Consider the following 20,441-nt stretch of genomic DNA (forward strand, 5'->3'; position numbering starts at 1 on the left):
GAGGGGCTCCCATCCTCATGGGCCCTCACGCAACTTTGGATGGAGAAGCACCTTCTCTCTCCGGAGGCCCCAGACAGGGTGTCCTCTCTATCCCCAGAGCCCAGACCATCACACCACAGTTGAGGAGTCTTGACAGGTTCATCCTTCAAACCTCCTGCTTCCCGGTTCCAGCTGAATTGAGAATTCAGATGGTCGATACCTCCCATCCGTCTGCACACGGCCTACAGGTGCATATCACCCACAGGTTCAATCTCTAAGACCCAGCATCCAGGGCTACTTTGGTTTATCTACTAGAGCTTCTGGCCAGGAGAAAAAATTTTTTGTAAAATTTAGTAAGTCTAGCTGATCATCATTAAGATGGTGATGATGATACGCTAATAAAGAAAACCAAATCTCAAATATGATCAACCTGAAAAAAGAAGTTCTCAGTCTCCAAACTGAGATGGTCTCATCAATAAACCTCTAGGGAAATTCACTTTAAAGGACAGCTCTTTGGTGCAAAGCAATTCTCCATGACAGCTTAAGAATAAAGCTGGAGAAGGTGCAGAGTAGGGGATGGAGGGAGGAAGACGTGAGATGTGAAATCCATGAATACAGGTGACCAACAGAGCCCCTAAACCCCAGCAGGTGGAAATTCAGACCCCCCAACCCCCAGGCCAGCACCCTTTGCCGCACCCTCTTTAATAAAACATGTTTCCCCTGAAACAAAATGCAGTCAGTGGCCCATGCTAAGTACTCAATAAATGCACGGAATTTAATTGAAATGACTATGAAAGGAACGAAAGACGTTTGCTACATGAATGATTAGTAAACACAATGAAAGCCTTCCAATTTCCAACCAAATTGAATTATGGAAACAGCTACAGTGGAAGGGGAAGGGGCTTTAAATCAGGTGGTTGGGGTCAAATTTGGCTGCTTCTTAAACCTCAGTTTCCTTGTGACCAAAGTGGGATTGGCGATGCCTGCCGTTCAGTACTGAGCTCTGGTCATCAGTGGCCATTGTCTGTTTGTCTGTCTGTTTTCTCTCTCTCAAACTCCCTCACTCTCTCTCAAACACACACGCATTCTCCCCTCCCCTCTCAAACTCTCTCCTTCCCTCTGTCTCTTTCTCTTTCTCTCTCCCTCACATACATGCATTCTCTCCTCCCTCTTTCCTTCCCCTCCCTCCCTTCCCCCCTCCTCTCTCTGTCCCTCTCCCCCCCATCTGTCTCTCCCCCCTCCCTGTCTCCCTCCTCTCTGTCTCTCCCTCCCCTCCACACAGTAGATGCCTAGTGAGTGTGATTTTTCCATTGCTAACCCTCCCTTTCCCCACCTGGCCAGCCTCCTCCTGTCCAGGTCAGGACCCCGTCTCTGGGAAGCTGCCCCTCTTTACGTCGGGACGTCCCGCTCACACAGCCGTCTAGTTCTGTATCTGTGGCTCTGCTCGTGGTCACCTCCCCGAGCGTCTGCCCAGCCCAGCTCCCCAGCACACTGCCCGCCTCCTCCCCTCTCTGGGGCCTCGGTCTCCCCAGCAGCAGCCCTCAGAGCACATCTAGGTCCCAGCGCATTTACAGAATGAAACTGGCTGCTGTGTGCAGGGCTGGCGCAGGCAGTTTCCACCTCTCGGTCAGGTGGCCCATCCGCCTGTAGCCCCCCACAGGCCAGCCTGGAGAGGGGCCAGGCTCAGCATGATATTCCAGAACATTCCGGCAGCATCCATGGCTTCTCTGTCTCTCCATGTGTTCCTTAACTCATCCCTCACATAGCTATGGAGCACCACTTGTGTACCAGGTAATGTTTGGGGGATGTGCCTGTGACCAGGAATCCGGGGAGAGCCTCTTGCAGCCTTAAAACAGCACTTGCCAAAGCCGGGCTTAAGCACCAGACAAGAGGCCCCAGGCTGCACCTCCAGGAGGCACCAGCTGTTGGGAAGTTGCCCCCACACCACTGGCATCGCGGGCCCCAGAGTCCCAGCCAGCGGGGTTGGCCACCGTATCCTCCCTCCCCAGCCTCCCTCAGCCCCAGGGGTGTCGGGGGGCAGCTGAAGCAGGAGGACCTGGCCTCCAACCTGGCCGGGAAGGAGGCAATCCCCAGCCCGGCCTTCCAGCTGTGCAGCCTGAAGCCCTCACAGCCCTCTCCTCCTTCACCCTGGCATTCCCTCCACAGACGCTTCACTGACAGCCACGTTTGTGCCACCTTGGGCTGGGGGCAAGAGAAAGGAGACGTCTTTTCTTTTACCTTTTAATAGAACATATTTTATATTTAAAAACCCTTTAATAAATTCATGTGTGTGTGTGTGTGTGTGTGTGTGTTTTAACTAGTATTGTCTCCACAAATGGGCTGTAACTTCCATGAGGGTAGAGACCAGGTCTGATGGGGCTCACCATTATATACCCACTACTTAGCTCAATGCCGGGCACTGGAGTAAGCAGTCAGTAAATCTCTGTTGAATGCATCAATTAACAAGGCAAGATCTACTGCCCTGGGTCATAGCAGACAGAGAGACAAACAAGGCATTTGGCTCCTAGTGCCTGGGACCATGTAGACAAATGCAAACAGCATGGCACTGCCCTTGTGGCCGCTACCCTCTTGGGGACAAGGCAGGGCATAAGCAGAGCAGGAATCAAAGAGGGGCAATGGGCTCGTCTTTCCTGTATCTGTTCCTATCTGTTGCTGACGACTTTTGAATAGACGCCAGACACACGTGGTTTCAGAGCAAGACGAGCGCCATCAAAGAGCCCCTCTCCCTAATCTGTCCCTCTCAATTCTACTCACCAGCCATCCGAGCTCCTCCTCTCTCCCAACCCAAACCACAGAATGACTACAGGGGTGTGTCCAAGACCCCTGCCGCTACTTTCCAGCTCTGTGGCTCTCAAGTTATCTCACCTTTGCAACACTGGTCTCTCCATCTGCAAAAGAGAAATAAGTCCCATCTCAGAAGAAGTATGTGCCAGGGCTTTAGGAGATAACTAAATACCCCATAGACGTACCAGCGATGGCTCTCCTTTTGTGACACAGAAAATGAGGGGAGGGGGTGTTGGGGGGGCATCCCTTTCATCTCTGCACTTCTGTCCTTATTCCAGAAGTGAGGTCCCTACTTTTCCTTCCTGCTGCCTCTCTTCTCTCTAGCTCTCCTCTCCCCACCCCTCTCTCCCTGCTGCTTCCTCTCAGCCCCCCAAAACTCTCCACGTCTCTAGCCATGTCTACGCTAACCCCTGCTGGGTGCTGGTGGCCTCTGTCCTTTCCCTCCTGTTCTGTGTCAGCCCTGACCCCTCACTGCCTCCCCCCTTTAGCCCCAATCAGTGTTGGAAGTGGGGGGCACATAGGAATGGAGAAAGGGTGAAGGGGAGGGGATCCTCGTTTCTTGCTTTATGCAGAGTTTGCTGACGGGTGTCCACCCACGGTGAACATTGCTGTGTTTGACCAGAATTGATGTGGGTTTATTTTTTTATACTGTTTAAAATGGGAGGACCCCTGCACAGAACACAACTGGCCACAGTCCACACTCCGCCCTTCGGTGTATCCTCTGGCCCCTCCAAGCCCTGGCGATTTCTGTCTGACAGCTGAAGGCATCTGAACTTCCAAACCCCGAATAGATTTTTTTTTTAAAGTGGTGGGTTCATGGCTAACTTTCCTTTTATTGTGCACTTCAGAAAATGTTGTCTAAAGGAAAAATAAAGCGATCAACAAATTAAATGTTAAAATGTTAAAAATAAAAGATAAGTCAAAAAATTTTAAATCACCCATAGCCCCAAAACCTAAAGATAACCATTATTAATGTATTATTATATGGCTTAGCAATATTTTTATTTGAATCTATTGCTTGAATACTTTCTAAAGAAAAAATAGGATCATGAGGCTTTTTCACTAAACAATATATTGTGAGCATCTTTCCATGTCACTATATATTCTTCTACAATATTATTAGCTATTCTGCACATAGTTAGGATACACGTCCAGGTGCTGTAACATAACAATGCTTAAACAAGACTGGGAGTTTACTGCCCTCTTATGTAAATGTCCAACCTGGGGTGGTGACCCTGTTCCATGAGGAAGGGGGAGGGAGTTCTCTTCAACCTGGTTTTCCACCATTCCCAGGTGTAACTCACCTCCCAGCGGTCCGAGATGACTTCTCTCCACACCTGCACGCAGCTGGGAGGTTAGAGAAGGAGAGCAGAGGCCACGCCCCTTCCTTTGAGGCGCTCCCACGGGGAAGTTTCAGGCATCACCTCTGCTCTCCTCTCGTCAGCCAGAACTCAGTCATCTGGCCACACGGAGCTGCTAGGGAGGCTTAGAAACACTTTTTGTCTTGGAATCCCTGTGCCCAGATGAACATTGGGGGCTCTGTTATTATGGGAGGAAGGAGAACGGATATTGGGGGACAACCATAAGTACCTGCCACGATTGTATTCCATTCAGGGGACAATTGTAGGACACAAATATATCTATTGTTATCTTCCTGAGATACATTTTCAGTAGAGAAATTATTTGATCAATGAATAAGAACCTAAGCAGGAAGATCTCTTCCCATTTCTGGGAAACTCACTGTTGTCCAACAGCTGCCTAAATATTATTTCTTTTGGCTTCCCTTCCACCTTGAGCATCCTGCAGCTCTCCATCTTTCATCGGGGAGATCACCTGCGAGTGCCAATGACCATAACTTCAGGTTGAAACCCACACTCATAACCCAAATCCCACAGGCCTCTGTATCAGGCCCCTCTGGTCAGGGGGAGGCAAAGTTGGAATGAGGCAGGGTCTCAGGGACAGCCTGATGAGGGCACAGGGGTCAGGGAAGGGGGTCTGGATAGAAGCCCTTGACCCCCCCACCCACCCACCTCAGACAGGTGTTGGGTAAAGAGGCTGGTTTGGGGCAGAGGTCACAACCTGGAAACTCAGGGCAAAAGGATGCTGGGGTGGGAGCTGGGATACTGGAGAGGTGGGTCCCAGGGCAGCTACAAAGTGTCAGGGCTGGGGATGGGGGCATCAGCTGTCATCAGAGATGTTCATAAGGTGAAATACCAGGGGATGCGAGACCCCAGACCACTGGCTGGCTCTCTCCCTCAAGGCAGGGTCCCCTGAAGCATCCTCAGAGCCTCCCTGAACCCTCGCGGCTCCTCCTGCTGGGTCTCAGGGGACTCCTACCAGCAGGGCAATGCAAACTCAGATTAGCAGCTGCTGGCTCCCAGGGAGACAGGGGGAGGGAGGCCGGGTAGAAGTACTGCAAGACCCCACCCTGCCATGCAGGGACAGCATGGGGGTGTCTCTCTGTCCCCAGTGTTCTCTCAGCCCGATTCCTCAGGTTAGGCTGAGAGAGGGGTGCCGGCCACCTGGGCGACTTCCGAAACTGCTTCTGCTCCCCTGAAGCCACCTGCAGGCACCCAACCCAGGTGTGCCCCCCATCGATTTAAGGCAGAGCCAACAACCGCCACCAGGTGGCACCAAAGGACAAAGGGAGCTCCTTCCGCTTGGGCCAGGCCCAGCTGCAGAGGCAGCGTCCTAAGGGCGTCGAGGGCCCTGCCGCTTTCTCTGGGTGTTCTCAGCTCCTACCAAGGCTCTGCACAGACCGAGGGCTCGGAAAATGTGCAAGTGCCTACCGGTTGGAGGCTGGAGGTGGACGGACGGGCAGAGGGATGGACAGAGGGATGGACCGTGGGATGGACAAATGGAGTTGATTCCTACCCTGGGAGGCAAACACCCCGTTTCTGCTTGAAGTCCTCACTGCAGAGGAAGCCAAAGCTGTGTCTTAGACCCAACTCAAGAACGGGCTTTCCCGGATGCCTCTGCCTCCCGGCTCCATCCGGGGTCCAGAACCCAGGGGAGGGTCTTTATGGCACAACTCAGTGGGGATCAGATCCACCACTGATGCCAAAGAAGGAGTCCCTGGGGGGTGTCACCACACTCTGCACCCCACCCGGGGGGCAACAGAGGTGAAAGCCCCTTCCTGTGCCCACGCCCATCCCCTCACAACCCCCTGCACCCACTGCCCTCCCACACTTGTCCTTGCTGTTCTCTGTCACCCGAGAAGCTTTCCCCTGGATTCCTCCATTCTCAGCTCAAAGTCACCTGTTCAGAGAAGACCTCCCAGACTACCACACTCCACCACTCCATCTCCTGCCTCATCTTCCCTCTCAGCTGGCAATGCCTTCTGACACTGGCATGACTTGCACCAGTTTTGCTGCTAGGCGGCGAGCTCCACAATCTCATCCCAGGACCTAGAAGGGCGTCTGGACTGGGGGGATGCTCCATGCAGCCCAGCCCCTCTGCCACTTGGACGAGCGTCCCCTCCACCAGCCCCAGTCAGGACTCGCCAAGAGTTGCACCTTCACTCTAAAAAAGCAGCTTCTCCTTAATTACCCTTCTAAGGTCCTCAGCTCCGAGCCAACACCACGGCAAACCTCATTTCCTCACCAAGTCCAGGATAAACAATCCCAATATATTTTGTTTCAATTATTGCTGTTTAATGGGCCATAGTGAAACTCCGGTGCGGCTGCACAGAAGGAGATAATTTAGAACATCCACGGGCACCAGGGCTGCTGGGAAGAGGCAGCCTTGCTCTTTAGCTTTGGTTTAAGTCACCCCAACCGACTCCCCTGCCCAGAACCCCCTTCGCTGATTCATCAGCCCATTGTTGGCTCCGAGCTGCCGCCCCAGCAGATGGAATGTCCACCCACTGGGGGGCATCTGAGGACCTGGGGACCACAGGGCTAGGTGCCCAGATTTGCTCCCCTACATTCATGGGATGCTGGTAACTTAAAATCATTTCTGACCATCTAAAGCTACACTCAAGAAAAGCACCGTGTTGTTTTCTCTTGTATTTCTTTCCTTTCATAGGGTTAAGCAGTTAATCTTATGCATGTTGACTCTTTTTGTTTCTTTTCCCTTTTTTGGTGGTTTTTTTTTTCTGTGCCTATTTTCCCATTGGAGGGCTCAGCTTTTCTTAGCGATCTGTAGCACTCCCGACATATGGAGATTTCAATCTTTTGTCTTCCGCTTTGAAGCTGTTCTTCTCGGTTGTTCTGTGGGACAAGACTGTGTGTTTTCTCACGACGAACCCAGCTGGTGCTCAGGTGAGGGCAGGGACCCAAGTCCAGACTCCTCCTCTGGTTTTCTGACCCCCTCCTAAGAAGGGAGCTGCCTTCCTCCCACCGACATTCACCCCCTCATCCTCCCTCCCTCCCACTTCCAGGCCGATCCAGACTTAGGGAGTGACCAGCTCGCTCATGGCACACTGGACGTTTCCACTCCGGGCTGCTTTGAATCTTCGTCTCTGTTTCAGAAAGGGCCGGGATGGAAAAAAGGACCCCAGCATCAGTGAGAGAAGAAAGGGGAGAGGAAATAGAGGGGATATGACACAGGGTACTATGTGGAGACACAGCCTAGCACAGTGGGTTGTCTTTTACTTATGTTTATAGTGTTTTTGACAGAAAGACCACTCAACATGTCAGTGCCCAGGCCTGTGGGGGAAAGGGGTGGGGGAGAGTTGATTTCCACCCAGCTCTGCAAACCAAGGCTGCCTCCAGCTGGTGCTTCGGGTCCTCAGAGGATGGGGGGATCTGGGGAGTGTGCGTCAGGCTGCAGGAAGGTGGGGGGACTTTGGGAAGAGCTGAGGCCTCAGATGGCGCCTTGGCTCTCCGGAACCACATCCCCACAAACTGGCCCTGACCATTGGAGGCTCTAGTCCAGAAGGAAGGAGTGAGCTCCTCTCCTGTGGGGTTTCTGACCCAGCCTGGGGCTGGTCCTGGGCAGACACAAACTTGGAGGAGAGCTGAGGGACATGTCCTCGATGCTTCACAATGAGGGGGCTTGTCTGGCTCCTAATGACCGCTGTGGGATTATTTGAAGCAAATGAGTATTGCATGTGCTTTCGTTTAGTCAATCAACAAACGGTCCCTGAGCACCCTGTGGGCCGGGGCATGGTGGGCTTTGCCAGTCTGCTGAGGTCCAGTCACGCTCTCCAGCTGAGTGCTCATCGCAGACAGATGACGTGTCTCTCCGGGGTGGGGACCCAGGGAAGGCAGGTGGTCGGGAGCAGTGGGACCTGCAGGCCAGGGCCTCTGGGGACAGGCACCCTAGGAGGTCAGTGAGGCAGCGGTACTCTCAGACCGTGGGGTGACAGAGGCGGGGCAGGGACAAGGCACCGCCTGTCTTCCCCCTGCGCCCATCACCAGGGCTAAGAGCCCACGTCTCCAGGCTCAGGGGTTGTGCCCTTGGGACACATTCCCAAGTGGGGGCCGAGCAGCCCCAGGCTGGAGCTGGCTGGGAAAAGCCCCCAGGAGAGAGTGAGGCACCAAGCTCCGGGAGGCTGGGGAAGGCCACTGCGCAGGGCTCGCCTGGGCCATCGGTGGGCACTCCTGCTCTCGGTCCTGCGTATCCAAGCCTTCCCCCCACCCCCATCCCATAGAATGCCCTGGCCCCACATGTGGGCACTGCCGAGGCCCAGAAACCCTCTTCTAAACCCAGCTCCTCCATTCATCCCTTTATGCAACACTTATTTTCTGAGTGCTAGCTACAGGCCAGCTCCAGTGTCCCCTCCACTGACGCACCGAGCCACCCCCTCTTCCTCCCATGACCTTCCTCACAGCTTCATCAATCAACAGACGTTTCCCAAACACCAGCTGGGAGCCAGGCCCGGCACTTCAGAAAAAGGTGCAGCAAAGCCCTGCTCTCTGAGCACCCCGGCCCTGCCCTGGGGAGCATCGCTGCCCCCTCTATATAAACTTGCTTTATTTAGTCTTCCACAGCAGAGCTTCTTTCTGTTTTATTTGCTCACTGTGCCATTTATTCCTCTATAAGCCCTTTGAGAGAGGGATACTGTTCCCACTCCTTACAGATAAGGAGCCTGCAGCTCAGAGAGGTGAAGGTGTTTTCCTAAGGTCACACAGCCGGCTGGCCGGGAGCAGAGCAGGATTCAAACATAGGAAGCTGACTTTGTCCTCGGTACACAGGGGCTGGGACACAGCTGTCTTCATCTCTGGGTCTCCGGGGTCTGGAGAAATGGTTCTTGAATTGAATTTAGTTGGCCTGGGAATCCCCAAGTTGGGAGAGGCCTCAGAGGTGACAGAGAGCCTCACTGCTATAAGGCAAGGGCCCCCACCCCACAGCCCAGATCGTGGCGGGGGGGGGGGCGCTGGACAAATCCCCACCAAACCCCCTTCCTTTTCCCCGTCCTGGACTCGCATCTCACCCAAAAACACAAATAAGTTCGTATTTTTTTTCTCCCATGCATAAAATTAATGTATCTTCAATGTAGAAAAGTTAGAAAATATAGCTAAGTAAGAAGAAAACAACAATCACACGTGGTCTCACTGATCCAAGGAAAACCACTATTGACCGAAATGTATCTCCTTCTAGTGTTTTCTCTATGCACATACGTGTAAGCCAAACAGGAACCTATTGCACAGACTTTTGTAACCAGTGTTTACTTTTTATTCAACACCGTGCAGTGAACATCATGCTGCAAGGATTCTCTTCAGTGTCTTCTCCATAACTGGGATGGGTGGGACGGGGCGGGGGGGGGGATCATCCTTTTGCTGGGTTAGTCCCCCCTGGGTGGATAGTGAGGTCCCCCCATCTCAAAATTTTCAAATAGTAGGTTTCTCATTGATGGACTGAAAGATTTGCTGGCAGGGTCTCTTCTCTCTCGAGTTGGCTCCGCTTTGATCTAGCAATGCCACGTGTCCACAGTGGACCCCAGAGGAAGACGTCCCTCTTTCTCCACCAGCTGGCAGCTCACTGGCAAGGCCCCTGCTGTAACTGGAACACTACACCCTCCCTGGGATGCCGGAGGGTGGGAGAGGGTCTCTCCTTCACCTCTTGCTTCCGCTGCTGCTCCAACCAGGCAGACCCCAAATGACACATTTAGGTCCCATCTGTGCCTACTCCCCGGGCACAGCCCCCCGGGCCCCACCGTTACCCGACAGGAAGGCAAGGTGTGGGGCTGGGACTAGGCCGATCTTTGGGGGTGGAAGACAGCTCCCCCACTCCATCCACCGTCTGTCCGTCCATCCATCCAGGATGGCTGAGCCTGAGCCCTGGGGCAAAGGGAGGGAGGCAGAAAAGAGAGACGACTCTTTCCTGTTTTGCCAACCTAGACCTGGCTCCGAGGGAGAAAATCAACTACACAAGCCTCCAATCCACTCATGAGTCATCCAAAGGGTGCCGGGGCCTGATCTACGCCGAGCTCCTGGGGACAGTGACAAGAGCAGTGACAGGCCCTTTCCCGGAACCCCCCGGGGTGCCATTCCCGACCTCTGGGGTCCACCAAGTCAACTTCAGTTTGCAGATGGATAAACTGAGGCTCAGAGAATCTACACCTTGCCCAAGCTCACCCAGGGTGCCCAACCCTCCCCAGAAATGAGAACCCAGGGCTCCAGCTCCCTGCTGGATATTGTTTCCTTTCCTCCCTCCTCCCACCCACCCATCAATCAAGTGACGCACGTGCCCGGGTGGCCCTGGCCCCACCCCCACCCCGCCCCAGCCCGCCCGGGCCTCAGTGGCAGCCGCAGGTGTCCACCATCATGTCTGTGTACTGCCGCAGCACGACCGTCCTCTGCTCGTCAAAGTAGAGGAGGCTGATGGAGTTGAGCTTGTTGGGGACGCAGGAGGGTCTGGAGATGTCGGCGCGGACTTTGAAGTAGGAGAGGAAGGACATGAAGGACGCGTGGTTGGAGGCGTTGGTGCGGTGGCCCAGCGGGTAGACGCAGTCACCCTTGCAGTAGTTGACCTGGTAGCCGCGGGGCGAGATGACCCAGCTGTTCCAGCCGATGTCCTGGAAGTCCACGTAGAGTGGGTGCTTCTGGCAGGCCACGGGCCCCCTCGGCTGGGGCCGCACGCTCCGTGGCTGCCTGCAGTGGCTGGTGGTGACGTTGGGGGGCGGCTCCTGCTGGGGTGGGCAATTCCACTCCGAGGGCAGCCACTGAGCTGGGGGTGGGGGTGGTGGAATCGAGAGGGCAGCTCAGCGTGGGGGTCTGGGCTTGGCTCCCACCCTGTCCCACCTCCCCCAGCCCTCACGCTTTCTGTGACTTCATAGGGGAGTGAGAGTGAGCAGAACCTACTGGAAAAGATCTCACCTCTGCCCTCCTGTGAGCCCTTGAACACCACCACCCATAGGACAGACACCGATCCACTCATTTCATTCCTCCCAGCCATCTAGAGAGGTGCAAGTGTGGACATCCCTTTATGGAAAAGGAAGTAGGGCGTGGGGGGCTTAAGTTAGAAGATCACTGGCATCTGGAAGTAAATGTCAGACCTGGGACTTGAACCCAGGCAGCCAGGCTTTAGGGTCCATGTTTTAAACCACAAGCTACTGCCTCCAACTGGCCCCTGTGCCTCAGTTTCCTCACTTATAGTACTGGCCTAATCCGAGAAGGGCTGTGCAGGGCCTGGGGCACAGACACCCCACCCACACCCCCCACCCACTGGGGCAGCCTCCGGCCCGCTGACTCCCTCCCAGGGGCCAGTGACACCAAGCGCACTGGGGTCACAGCTCCCACCAGCCTGGCCCGGGGCCCCTCCCCTCTGGGCTGCCATGGGGTCGGCCTCACCAGAGGGCATGTCTGTCAGGAGGTCCTTCCGGGGGGGCTCCCGGTCCCGGTTGTTGGTGTAGACGACCAGCAAGGAGTTCCTGTTCTCCCTGGGGTCCCACTTGCGGTCAATCCCGCTGGAGCTGTAGTTGAGCAGCCTGCCCATGTTCCTTGAGGTCAGCACCAGAAAGCTCCGGGCCGAGGCCTCCCTCTGGATCCAGGAGGCCACCTGGGGACAAAATCTGACAGCTCAACAGGATGGCCCCAGAGCCACGATGCCTGGGTCCAAACTCTGGCTCTTAGCAGCCAAGTGGCCTTTTCATGCCTTGGTTTCCCCATCTGTACAACAGTAATAATAATGGACAAGCCTCATAGGCTTGTTGATAGAACATGGTAGGGATGAACTAGTTTTCTTTTCCCAAAGCAACTTTCCCAAGAGCTGGGTTTCCCCAGCATCCAAGAGGTAGGGGCTCAAAACCAGCGAGGCACAGGGCTTCCCTGACTTCAGGTGTTCACGTCCCACCTTCACAGCACTTGACTCACCCAGGCTCCTTTATCGACATAATATTTTTCTATAAATCACCTAGCACCGATAACCACAAATTACTCTAAATGGCCACTTTTTAGCACTATCCTAAGTATCCCGTGTTCACAAGGATAAACATAACATAATATAATGCTATAATATAAATGGCATCCCAGTAACAGTGAGCACATGTAGGGCTTGAAGTCTAAATAGCATTTCCCCTAAAACAGGAACCAGGCTTATAAATTGCACGTAAGTTTGAAATTATTTCAGAATAAAAAGGAGTGAAAAAAAGGGGGGGGGTGGACAGAAGGCCTCAGGGAAAGTCTGAGATGAGTGTGACGCATTTTGTCTGAGGAAGAGATGGGAGCGAGACAAGAGCCCACAGATTTAGTTTAAAGGGGGTCCTGCCCAAGTGTGAGAACATATGAGCATCAAAACTGATGACGGTAGTAGTGGATTTTGATCTATTGAATACAATAAAATTCCAAGAGCCCATCCTGATGTAAATATGTAAATAGGGGAACCTCCTTAGATGAAATGGCAATAATAAATGTAGAAGGAATGGCGGAGTTAGAAAACCACTTGGCAATCATCCTAGTAATATGTGATTCAGGTAAAAATGGTCAATGAAGGTTAAAACCAGTGGGTGAAAGTTTGAAGATCAACAGTGATTCCTGTCAACTGAAAAGTATTTCCCCACAAATTACTTAATGAGCACAAAGGGGGAAAGAGTATCTTACAGGAGAACCTGGTGGAGCCCACCTGACCCAGGTGATGCAGGCGGCCTCCCTCAAAACGGGACAAACCCACATCTCATGCCTCCCGATACAATGCACAACAAAGACCCAGCACTACATCTGCTACAAATGTATCACCTAAACCAGGGACAGAGCCAAATCGAGAGATCGCCTACAAAATATCTGACATATACTCTTTCAAGTAGTGATGGTCACGAAAGCCAAGGAAAGCCCCCCAAGAAAGGAGACTAAAGTGCTGTGACGACCAGATTCGGTGTGTGACCCTGGACAGGCAGGCAGGAGCAGGGGAAGCAAGCTTTAGAGGACAATATTGGGGGGATGGACACAATTTGAACATGGGCTACGTATTAGATAATAGTATTGTATCAACGCTAAATGTCCTGATTGTGACAACCACGCTGTGGTCATCTAAGGGATTGTCCTTGTTCTTAGGAAATACACAGGAAAATATTCAGAGTAAAGGGGCATGCTGTCTGCAACTTACCCTCAAGTGGCTCGGGGGAAAACACGTGTTTGTGTGTAAAGAGGAAGAAAGAAAGTGTGTGAGAGAGAGAGCGAGAGAGAGCAAGCGAGCAAGGGAGAGCAAGGGAGAGAGCAAGAGAAAGAAAAGAAAGAGGGCAGAGAAAGAGAGCAAGACAAAGCAAGGGAGAGACAGCAAGAGCAGAAAAGGAGAGCACACTCACAAATGATAAAGTAAACCCTGGTGCTGCTGGGGGAGGGCGCATGGGCGTTCTCTGTGCCATTCTCACAACTTTCCTGTAAGTTTAAATTGTTGCACATAAAGACATTTTAAGAAGGAACGCCCTCAGAGCGCCGACCCGGATCCTGACGAAAGAGCGGGGCTAGGGCGTGAGGGGGATAAGGTGGGGGGCATGGCCTCGCCCGGGACTCAGGCCCCGCCCCCAGCGAGCTCCCCACCCGGTGGCGCCCAGGGGCCGCGCCTGCTGGAACCTGGAGCCCGAGGGCGCACGGCGGCGCGCGAGGCCCGCGGCAGGGCCTTGCCCTGGGCCCCTCCAGCCGGACCCCCGGGGACCCCCGCCCTTACCGTGTGGGTGACGTCAAACACGAGCCAGCCGCGGGAGGTGAGGGGCAGCTCCCGGGCCCACAGGAGGCGGCCCCGCTCTGACTCGGGGGTGGCGCCCAGGACCTCGTGGACTTCCACCTGGGGAAACAGCAGCGCGGCCGTGAGCTGAGCGCACCTTCCCCAGAGAGAAGGAGGCTCCGTTATGATAGAGACCGGGACGCTGGCACAGCCACGCCGGCCAAGCACCGCGCAGACCCCGGGATCCTTCCGAGAGCCTGACCCAGAACGAGAGGAGAGAGGAGAGCTCCGAGCGTGGCAGTGCTCGCCAGCACCGTTGATAACAGGAGAAAACGGGAAAGCGACACATGTGGAGAAAATGGTGGCTCATCTGCATTGTTACATTATTATTTTGTGACCAAAAGGATCCTGAACTTGGAGAAATGATTCACTTAAGACCCCAGATGGAAGAAATAGTATGTAAGGCATGATGTACTGAGAAAAAAATAGAAGAAAAAAAGACAGGAAGGAATTCCCTCCAGATGTTAATTCTAGTTGCCCAGGAGTGGTATAATTATAGCCGTCTTTATTTGTTCTTTATATTTTAAAGGATTTCTAAATTTCCTCCGTTAGCTCTGTGCCAGGTTTCTTGAGGCCACTCCAGGCTTCTACGATTACCCCAACCCATAGCAACGCAACCCACCTTCCCACACCACCTCCCTTTTCCTGCTGATCCCTCTCCGGGAATACCTTCCCTGCATCTTTCGAGGCTCAGCTGGACAGGGATGCCTCCTGTCCCACAGCGGGTGCCCAGTAGACGATTATGGGATGGGGCTGCCCTGTAGGCCCAGCGGGAACATCCCCCTGTCTGGCCCTAACCGGAGCATCCACTCAGTCTGCCTCTTGCTGGCTCATTGCCAGCCTCAACCCCTGCCCAGATCAGAGCTCCTTGGAGAATGGATGCATGACACACAGTTGATGCTCGATAAACATGACCACATAGACGAGAAAGAGGAGCGGGGGACAAGGGTGGGAAAGGAAAGAGGGTATTTGGGGACCTGCTGAAATTCACCCCAGAAATGCTAAGCACCCACCCCCTGCCACCTGCGTGCGCCAGCTGAGGACATGGATCATGGACACGAGAGTGGCCCACGGCTCTCCAGCCAGCCCACCCCACCTCCTTCCTTTGCAAGGAGGCCCCCAAAGCCAGAGAAACTGCCCCCCGTGGATTCTCTCCCCCTCCACACGGTGCCCACAGATGCCCCAGGGGACATGCATTTGGACAAGCCAGAGCCAGCTGTCCCTTCCCAGCACAGTGTGGCCTTCCAGGACCCACTCACCCGGTGGTAATGGTGGGCCTGGTCGTGGCTGGGGCTGTCCTGGAGGTGCCGGAGTTTGAACACATGGAGCTCAGCTCTCAGAACCTTCTCGTGCTTCCCCACCGAGGAGAGGTTGAAGAAAAAGTGGGACTGGTTGATGTGTACTGCAAAAGACCATGGAGGAGGGGGAGGGAGACAGCAGTTGGGCCTGCTGCAGAGACAGGGCCCCTTGCTCTCACCCGTGGAAGGGGGGCTGGGGCAAGAGAAAGGTAAGGCCGAGGGGCTGGGGGTGGCTGGGTCAGTGAGAAGGGGAGATGGGGCTGGAGGTGGCGTTCATTGCCCTGCAAATTAGGATGGCCTGGCCTCGCTCCTGGCTTCCCACCCTCAGCCAGCACCCCCCACTCTGGGGTGAGGAGGGGAGGCCCTCCAGCCTCTCTGCCCCCCAACCAGCCCGGGCAGCCCCCCTCACCCTTTTCCTGGAAGCATCGCACCATGTTGCCCCTGAGAGCCTTCGGGTCCTTGGTGACCCCATTGGTGTCAGCCACCCTCTTGAAGAGGTCCAGCATGAAGCTGGGTGGGGGCTGAGAAGGGCCCTGTGCGTGGCCCAGCTCCTCCAGCTTGAACAGGTGCCCCATCTCCCACACCAGCTTCTCCTTCTTCCACGCCTGGTCCTCCATTGCAAGCACCCCCAGGCCCAAGAGCAGCAGGGCCAGGCCTGCCCGGCTCCCCATGGCGAGCACAGCCCACAGGGGCGGGCGGCGGCTCTGCCTGCCTTATGTCTGCGTCCCGGGTGGGCACGCCCGGTGGGTGGGCACCCTCGGCCCTGCGTCATCCCAGGGATGCCGCATGACAAAGGTGGGCCGAGGGCAAGGGTCTGGGAGGAGCCAGGCCAGCCCTCCTTGGGAGGAAGGAGCGGTTCTGCCCTCGGGAGGGACGGAGTGGGCATGCTCTGGGGCCTTGGCCTTGCTGGATCAGAGTCTCAGTTTCCCCATCTTCAAGGAGCTCCTGAAACTCCTATGGGGGTACCTTTGTGGGGGGCCAGCAAAGCACAGGCAGCTGATAGTAACTATTGTAAAGCACTTCACATTGGAGACCTCCAAAAAAAAAAAAAAAATCCAAAAAGTGATCATAAGGCAGGTTCATATTTTACGGGGCCTCCTCAGGCTTCTGCTTGCTGTCATGATTATTTTAAAGTTCTTTGTAAGGAAGGGGCATTATAATATCTTTAGGGTTTGGAGGCTCTCAAGGTCCTTTTGGGCCCTGCTAGCAAAACTCCTCTGCCTTGACACCCCATCCCGGGGGGCAGGGGAGAGACCCCACAGGCAGAATGCACCCCGAGGTGTTGGCACAGCATCTTCTGAGCCTGGGGAAGTATGTGGGGAGGGGATAGCTGCTGAGAGAAGAGCCGGGCCTTATGTCATCCCTCACTGCCACAGTGTCTGATCAGCAGGGACAGGGACAGGGGCTCTCGTGGAAGCTCTTATTCGATGAAGTCACCCTGGATCAGCTAGCGGCAAGCGGCATGGACATCTCCACACCATTGAGGCAGAAGCCCCAAGCTACCAGAAGGTTCTTCTGACAGTGCTGCCCCCCAGGACCCTGTGGCCCCACAACCTAGTATCCCCAATCAGTCGCCCGAGCACCTGGATGAGAAAAAAACTTTGGAATGATTCTGATATTCTAAAGAAAAGCAAGAGGATTGTCATCATGGAGAAAACTCCAAGCCGCCCGGCTCCCTTATTTAATGGTGTAACTGTCCACTGTGTATCCCGCAAGGGGAATGATGAGGGGCTCTGTATTCCATTCAGTCCTTGGGACCCAGGGAGCTCCCAGAACCCACCATCGTAACTGAAGATTCCCCCATTGACCATTGGGGTGACCCAGGGCACATGTGAGGGGGGCAGCGATGCCCCCTCACCCACATAATTTACATGGCACCAGGCCCCCCACAGGGCAGTGCTCACTAAAGTACACCATGGAACCACAAACGGGATCACTGTGCTCACCGGTCCCCACCATGACCCTTGCAGGAGATGGGATTTTCCTTTCTGCAGAGGCCGAAGCTGAGCTCAAACTACGTGCCTATTTGCACAAGCAGTGGGTAGAGGCAGACTACGATGTTAGCTTGCTCAGCCCCAAAACTTCTTCTTTGTACTAAACCATATTATGGCAAAAGTCGCAGCAGAGCTTCCCAAAACAACGGTTCCCTGACTTCCTGATATCACAGGCCAGTGTTTAAAAAGCAGGGACCCACCAGTTTTGCCAAGCTTTTATTTTGCCAAGTCAGGCATTCAAAAGAACCAACTAAACACCCCTCCTTCCAAATTCATATCACCCATCGCCATTATCTTGTGCAAGCAACACCACACTAACACCCAGAAGCCAGGTGGGTCAAAAGCTCAGAACCCAGGACAGTCATCTCCAGGTGAGCAGGCTTTGACACTGCCCAGGCACCGAAGAGGTTCTGGGCCTGGTCCAGGGATACAGCCGGCCAGACACTGCTCTTGCCTCTCTCCCCACGAGGGGCTGGGGCCCTGGCCAAGCAGGCGTTTCCAATGGCCTCACCCTCCCCTCACCCTGCAGGCCGGGAAATCAAGGCTCCCACCAGCTTCACCCTCCTCCAGAGCTGGCACCTGCTGCCCCAAAACACACTCTGTGCCTAAAAAGACCATTAAAAAATAATATAAATGCATGTGTTTTTTCTGTGTATATTCCAACATTTTGGGTGAATCAAATGTTCCCTGCCCCCAATTTGTAATTCCAGTCTGCTCCTAAGTAAACGCTGCTGTCTGCTTGGTGAGAGCCTTCTAGACCCACGAGCACATACACACGTGCATGAGGGAGAGAATTCTGTGTCCACGTGTGAGAATTTGTAAACTGTTTTCTTTTGAAATAATTTCAGTCTGAACAGAAGAGGGGAAAGACCGGTACACAAAACTCCCAAATGCCCTTCACCCAAATGCACCAACTTGTAATGTCTGGCCCAATCCTGCGTTCACACACTCACGTACATTTTCCCCCTCTGAATCATTTGAGGTGCTGCAGACATGACGAGAACTTTCAATCCCTGAATAACTAGGTGTCTATTTCCTAAAATGAGGATCTTCTCTTAAGGAACCACAGTCCTGCTGTGAAACTCAGGAAATTTGACAGTGACACGATGCTAATATCTAACATCCAGTCTATATTCAAAATCAAACATCAGTTACCCCTCCATCCGGGGTCTTGCTTTGCATTTTGTCACTGAGTCTTTTTAATCTCTTTTCATCCAGAATGGATTTTCAGCCTTTCTGAATCATTCATGACATTAATATTTGGGAAGCGTCCAGGCCAGATTCTTCTTAGAATGTTTTTTTAAAAATTATTATTAACAGAAACATTATCCTATTGCCTGTACCATTTCACAACAAGCTTTTGTCACTTAGCCATAGATCTTTGAGCTATTTCTACATCCCTAAATGTAGATCTACCACATCTATTTTAAACTGCTGGTTTAGCGTTGAATAGTAAGAGCAGGCCATTGCTTGTCATCCTTGCCCTCATAAGCTGCAATTTTAAAACAAACACCTCTGCACATGCTTCTTTGTGTACCTGTGCACATAAATGGCCAGGAAAAAGAAACTACAACTGGAATTGCTGGATCAAAGGGATATGTTCATTTTTAAAAATTTAAATAGCAAAACTGCCAGTCTAAATGGCACATCAGTTTACACTTCCCTCAACAGAAGGAAGCTGGAGGACCCTTTTCCCACATGGGGGCTTTCTACTCTATAATTTCCCTGTTGATGTTCTTTTCCCCATTCTTTGACTGCACTGCCACTTCTTTTTCTATATATTCTAGATCTGAATCCTGTGTTATAAGTGTTGTAGATCTGTTCTCCCAGCCTTCCATTTGTCTTTTATTTCCGTTTATAGTGTCTATGGTTTTTTTTAAGAAGTTTTAAAATATTGGTGGAATTGAATGTCTCAGTCTTTTCTTTTACACAGCGTCTGCATTTTGTATTTTCTTTTGGGCATGGGTGTGTGTGTGTGGCTTTCCAAGGCCCTTCCTAAGTTTATGCACAAGTTTGTCAAACAGTTTCTCCCGATGCGTTTACAGTTTTATTTTTACACTTTAGTTCTTTACTTTGAAATTTATTTTGATGGGATTACCGACAATTATCTACAATGTTTAAATGCATGTCTAGGTTTCCAGCACCATTTATTAAATAATCCATCCTTTTCCTTCTGGACCCAAGGATCACACACCCATTTCCCCATGGATATGGGCTGCTACTGGGCTCCAGCCTGGCTCATGGGTACGTTTGTCTTTTCCTGCACCGATGACACTGTTGCAATTGTTAATGTAACTCTGTTGTCGCTTGCGAATGGGAGGGTGACAACCTGCTCTCTTTAGTCTTCTTTTCCGTGGGTCCCTGAGGGCGCAGCCTCCTTGCCAGCGGAAGGATGACGTCGGGCTGCGCATCACTAATGCCCGGAGGCTGTTTCTCTGTGGGAAATTCCTTTCCCAGCCCTCAGTTTCGGCCGATCACAGGTCATTGATAATCAGCCTAATTCCTTTGCTAGCCTGATCTGTAGCTTCAGACCCAGAGGGGACGACCGATTCAGGAAGGGAAGCCGGAACCTCTTCTCGGGAGGAAAGCCAGCTCGCTGACCCCGTGACAGCAGAGCTTGGGTTTTAGGGAGTCAAGGGTCGCAGGGGCTGAGAGGAAACGTGATTTGCCCCAGGTGCTTCAGAAAGCGGAAGCACAGAACTACCATATAAAGGAACTGAAAGCCGGGGTGCAAACAGAAACTTAGCTCGCCAAGCCAGTGCTCTCACAAACATTTTCTGATTCCGCTCATGTGAAATATCCACAATAGGCAATTTCTTAGGGGGCAGGAGGTAGATTAGAGGTTACTGGGACTGCTAATCTTTCCCACTCTTCTTCTGCATTTGCTAGTCTTTTTTTTTTTTTTTTTATTCTGTGGGTGGTTTGATATATTTTGGCTATGAATCCAAGGGGCTGGGGGGAGGAGGAGGGGGAGTTATTGCTTAAGGGGTACGGAGTTTCTCTTTGGGGGGGATGGGAAATTTTGGAAAGAGTGGTGGTGGCTGCACAACTTTGTGAATGTAATTAATGCCGCTGAATTGTACACTTAAAAGTGGTTGAAATGGTAAATTTTTTATGTTAGGTCTATATTACCATAATAGAAATGTTTTTTAAAAAGGGGGACTTTCATGGGACTCCAAACGCCCCCTCAGGGCCTGCCTCTGTCCTGCTGCTGAAAGGCGCCCCCACCCCATCTTTTGCCAGGCTGCCCTCATCTCCC

General features: G+C 53.0%; 1 protein-coding gene across 1 annotated transcript; it reads right to left on the bottom strand.

The window, feature by feature from the left end:
- Positions 1 to 10,468: 10,468 nt before the first annotated feature.
- On the bottom strand, positions 10,469 to 15,859 carry LOC119509958 (bone morphogenetic protein 2-A-like). Its single transcript, XM_037803912.1, has 5 exons — positions 15,598 to 15,859; positions 15,150 to 15,292; positions 13,834 to 13,950; positions 11,523 to 11,730; positions 10,469 to 10,899 (listed from the first exon to the last, which is right to left on the bottom strand). Exons 1-5 carry the CDS (start codon positions 15,857 to 15,859, stop codon positions 10,469 to 10,471), a joined length of 1,161 nt encoding a protein of 386 aa, XP_037659840.1.
- Between the last annotated feature and the right edge of the window lie 4,582 nt (positions 15,860 to 20,441).

The sequence above is a fragment of the Choloepus didactylus genome, chromosome 15 (genome assembly GCF_015220235.1).
Source record: "Choloepus didactylus isolate mChoDid1 chromosome 15, mChoDid1.pri, whole genome shotgun sequence".
NCBI classification, from domain to species: domain Eukaryota; kingdom Metazoa; phylum Chordata; class Mammalia; order Pilosa; family Megalonychidae; genus Choloepus; species Choloepus didactylus.

Excerpts from the sequence above, each read along its gene's own strand:
- LOC119509958 (XM_037803912.1), bottom strand. The coding sequence starts at position 15,859 with ATGGGGAGCCGGGCAGGCCTGGCCCTGCTGCTCTTGGGCCTGGGGGTG. Across the intron at positions 13,951-15,149 it reads AGGCCCACCATTACCACCGG|GTGGAAGTCCACGAGGTCCT; the intron begins GTGAGTGGGTCC and ends CTGTTTCCCCAG. Across the intron at positions 10,900-11,522 it reads CCTGACAGACATGCCCTCTG|CTCAGTGGCTGCCCTCGGAG; the intron begins GTGAGGCCGACC and ends CCCCACCCCCAG.